Source organism: Arachis duranensis, chromosome 10, assembly GCF_000817695.3.
Source record: "Arachis duranensis cultivar V14167 chromosome 10, aradu.V14167.gnm2.J7QH, whole genome shotgun sequence".
Taxonomy (NCBI): domain Eukaryota; kingdom Viridiplantae; phylum Streptophyta; class Magnoliopsida; order Fabales; family Fabaceae; genus Arachis; species Arachis duranensis.
Window position 1 is genome coordinate 29,421,410 of NC_029781.3, and position 7,372 is coordinate 29,428,781.

Genomic DNA, 7,372 nt, shown 5'->3' on the forward strand with positions numbered 1-7,372 from the left:
TTGTTGAAGACACCATAACTTGGCTATCTTTTGATGAAAATTTATATTTATTTTTAGTTGTGTTGATTATTGAACTTTTATACTTCTTTAATTGTCGTATTTGAATTTCTTTTGTCGTTAAATTTCATTTGATCAAGATTTTGTTAGCTATTGTGTATTTATGTTTGTCGATTTCAATGTTATAACTTTGTGAAATAGTATGGTAGTATTTTTTCTGAATTAATTGAAAAATCGAACAAACCGAACCAAACCAAACCAATTTTAATTGGTTTTGTTTAGTTCGGATGGCCTCGATAAAAAAACCGAACCAAACCGAACCGTAATTTAATTAAACGATTGGATCGGATGACTTTTCTCTCAAAAATCGAACTAAACCGCACCGCGAAGACCTCTATCTGCATATATGATTCATGGACCATGTGGTAGAGCTTTCTCAAAATCTCCTTGCATGAAAGATGGGTACTGCACCAAATGTTATCCTAAAACATTTAGTAGCACCAGAGTTATCGATGATAGTGGATATCCATCATATAGAAGACGAGACACATGAGTAGTTACTGAGAATAAAGGAGTCCATATGGATAATATGAATGTGGTTCCATACAATGCATATTTGCTGATGTCTTATCAAGTGCATGTCAATGTAGAGTACTGTAACAAGTCAAATGCTATCAAATATTTGTTCAAGTACGTGAATAAAGGTCTAAACAGGGTAGTAGTTGGAGTTTTAAAGGAAGCTTCTAGTGGAGAGGATGCTCAGGTTATTAATGGGATTAAACAATTTTATAATTGTAGGTATTTGTCTGCATGTGAGTCTATGAGGAGAACTTTGGCTTATGATATTTATCAGAGGTAGCCTTCAATTATGAGATTGACTTTTCATTTGCCTAGAGAGCAAAATATCATCTTTAAAGATGATGACGATCTTGAGGAAATCGTGGAAGAATAGGAAGAAAAATGTACGATGTTATTAGCATGGATAGAAGCCAACAAAGAATTGAAGCAGGTCAAACTATGCTGAGTTTCCAAGTCAAATTGTGTATGATAGAGAAGCAAGGGAATGGTATCCACGCAAAAGAGGGTATTCTATTGGAAGGTTAAACTATGTTTTATCAGATACATGTGATATCTACTATATGAGAAGTTTGTTAGCTGTTCAGAGAGGTTGCACAACATATGAGAAAAGTTAATGGGATTACATATTCTAACTTCCAAGATACTTTCTATTCCATGGACTACTGTGTGATGATAGGGAATTCGTTACATTCGTTACATCTATTAATGAGGTAGCTGAACTTGTATCTGGTCATCAATTGAGAAAACTATTTGCGATACTACTGATATCTAATAGCATTAGCAAACTAGAGCGTGTTTGAAATGTAACTTGGACATTATTAGCTGACGATATACTATATGAGAGGAGAAAAGTATTGAAAAATTAAGGTATTTTACTATTTTTTTTATATCAAGATTGTATTCTCTTATTACTTTTATTTTTATTAATAATATTAATAGTTTTATTTTGAAATTACTTATTAAATATTTCATAAAACCATCATGTGATTTTGCTATGACTAAACATGACTGATGACAAATTGAAAAATCTCTGTCTTATTGAGATTGAGAAGATACTCAATAGCAATGCAAGATCTTTACGAGACTATCAATCAATGCCATATCTGAGATGTCTGATGTTCGCCTTTTTCAGAATAAGCTAATAGAGGAGGAGTTAGCATATGATACAAATGAGTTAACTCACACAAACTTATATATGGAACAAAAGATGATTCATGAGCAAACGTTAGTATTCGATGAGATACCCAATGCTGTTATTACAGACTTTGGTGGTTTTTACTTTGTTTATGGGTATGGTGGGTGTGGTAAGACATTTATTTGGAATGGACTTTCTTCTGCCATTCAGTTTAGAAGAAAGATTGTTTTAAATGTTGCATCCAGTGAAATTGCGTCCTTACTTCTACCTGGTGACAGAACAACTCATTCTAGGTTTTCAATACCCATTACAATTATTGGTGAATGATAAAACACTATTTTATGGTTTATCTTGTGCTCAATTGAGTGGTTTTTATCTACTCTTTACCTACTTATTCATACTATTTGCATGTTTTACATTTTCCTTCTTAATTATGTGCTTTGATTGAAAACATGCTTCTTTGGCCTTAAGTTCCCTATTTTTAATCCTCTCTTATTACCATTAGATGCCTTGATATGTGTGTTAAGTATTTTCAGAGATTATAGGGCAGGAATGGCTCAGAGGAAGACAAGAAGTTGGAGAAATTGCTAAGCTGTCCAGCCTGACCTCTTTGCACTCAAACGGCTATAACTTTAGCTACAGAGATCCAAACGACGCGATTCCAGTTGCGTTGGAAAGCTAACGTCTGGGGCTTCGATTTGATATATAATTTTCCATAGCTGCCTCGACGCCAGGTGACGCGAACGCGTGGGTTACGCGGACGCATGACCTGGCAGGAACACAACCCGCACGGCCGCGTGAGCCATGTGGCCGCGTCACTTTTCCGCGACCTGTACGTACCAGAATATGCTGGGGGCAATTTCTGGGCTGTTTTTAACCCAGTTTGCGGCCCAGAAAACACAGATTAGAGGCTATAAAGTGGGGGAATCCATTCATTCATGAGGAGGCTCTCACATTCACAATTTTAGGAGTAGATGTAGTTTTTAGAGAGAGATGCTCTCTCCTCTCTCTTAGGATTAGGATTTAGGATTTCTCTTAGTTTTAGGAGTGACTCTCAATCCCAGGTTCAATGTTCTTTTACTTTATATTCCTCTTTTTACTTTCAGATGCTTCAATGCTTGTATTAGATATGTTGCCTATTTGGCTTATGCTACATTTATGTTATGATTTTCTTAATTAATATTATTTGAGGTATTTCAGATTATGATTGTTTTATTCTGTTTAAGATTGCTTTCAATTCAATTTAGATTTATTTTTCCCTTTCGGTTTTGGTTAAATAATTGGTGACCCTTGAGTTATCAAACTCATTGTTGATCGAAAATTGGAATTCTTCAAGAATTAATTCAAGTTCCAATAACTCTAGTCTTTCCCAAGGAAAGACTAGGACTTGAGGAATCAGAATTAATTCATCCACATAACTTACCTTCATAGTTAGAGGTTAACAAAGTGGGAGAAGAATCCAATTCTCTTTACAATTGATAAGTATAACCAGGATAGGACTCCTGTTTTCGTACCTTGCCAAGAGTTTATTTTATAGTTATTTATTTATTTTATTTCTTCTTATGCAACATACTGCTTCCTAATTTCTAAAACCCCTAATTTACAAACACATAACCAATAATAAGAACATACCTCCCTGCAATTCCTTGAGAAGACGACCCGAGGTTTGAATTCTCGGTTATCAATTTCAAGGGGGTTTGTTACATGTGACAACCAAAACGTTTGTATGAAATGACTTTTGAAGGTTTAGAAACTATACCTGCAACGAGGATTTATCCGCAAATTTCTAGACCACGCAAAAGTTCTCTCATCAAAATGGCGCCGTTGCCGGGGAATTGCAAACGTGTGCCTTATTATTGGTTATTGTAAATATTTGCTTTTTGATTTGTTTTTATTTTTTATTTTTATTTGCTTTTTCGTAAATTAAGAGGTTATTGATTTTTATTTTAAAATTTTATCTTATCTTATCTTATTTCAAAAATCAAATTTCAAATTTCAAATTTAAAAATTTTCAAAATTCAAATTTAAAAATTTTCAAATTTCGAAAGTTAATTTTCAAATTCCAAATTTAAATAACCTTTTAATTTCAATTTGTTTTTATTTTTGTTTTTAATTTTTTTTATTTGCTATCATGAACTCTCACCCATTTGGCTATGAGTCTGGTTACAATAATGTTGCAGGAAGAAGAAATTACAATGAGAATAGGCATTAAGGTTGGAACAATCAAAGATGGGAGGAGCCACAAGGACTTGATCAATCCTCATGGCAACAACCACCTCCAATGGACTATCAACAACCACCATCATATGCCTATGAACCCTTTCCTCAACATAACCTTGGACCACCAAACTCACAAGCCCCTTTCCGCCATTCACCTCCATATGACCCTAACCCTCAACCACCATACCAACCACCTTATGAGCCATATGAACCATATATAGAACCACCCCAATTCCAACCCAATTACTCCCAAGAATCACCACTTCAATATTCATCATCTCCATATCCATCAATCCAAGAGCACTATGATCCTACTTATGAAAGCTGAGTACATCAAGAGACAAAGGATCGTTTCAAGGAAACAGTGGATCGATTTCAGGCAACCATTCAACAACTGGAGCAAGTAGTAATTCAATGGGTTTCTAGGCGCTCAAATATACAAGGATCAGCCACAGCTCCATGTGGATAGTCTATTGAAGAGCGTAGCATGACAGAGATACCAGAAACCCCAGTGGACAAGACAGAGAATGAATTCATACTAGAACAAGTAGAAGACGCTGTCATTGTTCAAGAAGAAGAAGAAGTGGTTGAAGACTTAGGAGATGCATAACCTCCATGGGAAAGTCAAGACATAGAGCCTCCTTCCAAGACGGTTGCAATTGATGCTGAGGAAGGTGTACAACCTCCAAGGCATATCACAGTTAAAGACTTGAAAGAGGTTGATCAAGAGATGGAGATTCAAGAAGAAAAAGCACAACCTACCATGCCCTTGGAAAGCAATGAAGAGGAGATTGAATTGAAAGAGAGCTACCAAGAGGAAGAGGTTGAAATTGAAGAAGCTTGCAAAGAGGTGGTAATTATCAGAGAGGAGCACAAGGGACTGGAGCTTGCAATTTCATTAAAAATACCTCCCCCTAAGTTGCCATCATCCTTCACAACATTCAAGTGGGTAAAATTCATATCCCTTAGCTTTCTAATTCCACTTGAATATGGGTTACTAGAGATGGATGGTCAACTTAGAGCTCTTTGTGACATTAAGAGTAAGAGAAAGATGGCCAGTGGTAAGAATTGCCCTGCAAGGTTCATTATGGTTGGAAGCTTTAAGTTTAAACGCAAAGGTTGGTGTAAAGCTCAGAAGTTCAAGGTTTAAATGCAAAGGTTGGTGCAAAGCTCAACTGAATGGGTCTAGGAAGCTGTTTGGTCACTGCAGTGAGAATTCAGATCACCTTTCACCTGGCTGGAAAAATGCAGATCGAGACAAAAACGGGTGTAAAAGTAAAGTTTGGGATCCTGGAATCTGTTCTGGCATTTGTCACCCCCGGAGCCTAAGAATCTGTTTGAAGCTTCTTAAGGGCTTTACATGCTTAGTTTGGGATCCCGGAGGACACTGGAATCACAAACATTGGTGGAAATTCCTGGATCAGTACAAGCACAAGCCACCATAGCAGGAAGCTCATCAAATGTCCAACTTAAGGACTTTAACTAAAAGTGCTAGGTGGGAGACAACCCACCATGGTATGATCGTTCCTTTTTCAATTTTAATTTTATTTAGTTTTGTTTGTTTTTGAGTTTTATTTTATTTTAGTTTTAATTGTTTACTAGTTTTATTTTATTTTATTATATTGAACCTGGAGTTTTGCGTCACATTCATATTAACACTGCATTCTTCATTTTTCAAAAAAAAAAGGGATTTACGCACGCGACGCGGCAGCGTCGCTGACGCGTCCGCGTCGTATGTGCGTTAGGAGGAAAAGAAATTGAACAGAGAGTTACGCAGGAGCAGGGCTGGAGGCGTGCCAAGGGCACAAATCGTCCCACGCGACCGCATCGCTGATGCAGCCGCGTCATTTGCAAAATGGCTTCCCCACGCGTCCGCGTCACCCACGCGACCGCGTGGCCCTGGATTTCGACGTAACAAGATGTATGGCCGAAAGTTGAGCTGGAATTGGGTTGGACTCGTGCTGGAAGCCCAAGCCCTACCACGCGACCGCGTGCCCCACGCAGCCGCGTCATTTTAAGAAAAAGGCCACCCGCGCGATCGCGTCGACCACGCGACCGGGTCACCCTGGATTTTGGCAATACTAAGTTTTGAACAGAGAGTTATGCGACCGCGAGGCTGCACTCGCGCCACTAGCACAAATCAAGTCACGCGATCGCGTGCCCGACGCGTCTGCGTCGCCTAACCTTATTGCGCACCACGCAACCGCGTCACCCACGCGACCGCGTCGCCAGCGTCGCATAACCTCTCCAGATTAGTGCCAATTTTCTTATCTTTTCTTCTCCGAATCCTTATTCTTCTTATCTTTTCTTGTTTCTTTCTTCTTTCTTTCTTATTTTCTCTCACTTCCATTCTATTTTATTTAATTTATTTGCATACTTTCATTCATTGCATTTTTTTATTTTGTGCATTTTTTTTTTCTAAATTTGTTATTTTAGTGTTAAAAATTTAATTGAAAATTTATTTTCTTGTAAATTATTATGAAATTGTTTGACAATTATATATTACTTTTTGAAGGGTTGCTTGCATGTTCAATTTAATACTTTCAATAGCTTATTTACCATACATGCTATGTATTTGTGAAAAAGCCCATATGGCATTATGCACTTCTCTATTATACTTTATACTATTCAATGCTTGCTTTTCATAAACTCCTTTTACTATTTTATTAATTGAATATAATTGTCAATACAAACATGGTGATTTATTACAAGTGATGCTTGGTCTATGCTACTCGTGCCCTTTGCCGGCATGCCAATAAACACCTTGCATTCACTTGTCCTTATATGCACTAGCTATTTTCAATTGATGGCTTTTCCCATGTACTCGCGAGCATGTGTTAATGTCAATTACATCCTAATGTGCATCCATCACCACTCTTCCGTTCTCTTCCTTGCTAGATATCTATTTGAATTTAATTTACTTTCTCTTCCCTTCTTCAGGATGGCCACCAAGGAAGGAAAGGAGAAAGCTACTCCCAAACCGCCGGCAAGGAAAGGAACAAAAAGAGCTCAGCTGAGAAACCACAACCCCCATTCACTTGCACATCTCAGCATGCACCGAGGACGGTGCAATCTTTAAGTGTGGGGAGGTCGATACCGATCTCCATGGGTTAGTTATTTCTTGACTCAACACCAAAAATTTTTTTATTTTATTTGTTTGTTCATTGTTGCATTTGCATAATTGATTGCATATTTGTTTGATTTTTTGCATATTTTACCACTTGGTTGAAGTAATATTTTCTTTTCCAAGAAAACTTTTAAAGTATTTTGCTAATTTGAATAAAATTTTTTGTTACACTTGTTTGAAGAAATATTATATTGGAACATGGTTTAGAGCTCGAACACACAAAACCTGTAAGATTTTTGAGCCTAATTGATTGGTTGCATTTTATCAACCAATAATTTATTTTTGATGTGTGTTTTTCTCTCTAAAATTGTGAT

General features: G+C 37.0%; 1 protein-coding gene across 1 annotated transcript; it reads left to right on the plus strand.

The window, feature by feature from the left end:
• Positions 1-1,684: 1,684 nt before the first annotated feature.
• LOC107469565 (uncharacterized) lies at positions 1,685-2,038 on the plus strand. The gene has a single exon (XM_016088940.1). It carries the CDS (start codon positions 1,685-1,687, stop codon positions 2,036-2,038), a length of 354 nt encoding a protein of 117 aa, XP_015944426.1.
• Positions 2,039-7,372: the final 5,334 nt, after the last annotated feature.

Coding starts and splice junctions, on each gene's coding strand:
- LOC107469565 (XM_016088940.1), top strand. CDS start 1,685: ATGTCTGATGTTCGCCTTTTTCAGAATAAGCTAATAGAGGAGGAGTTA.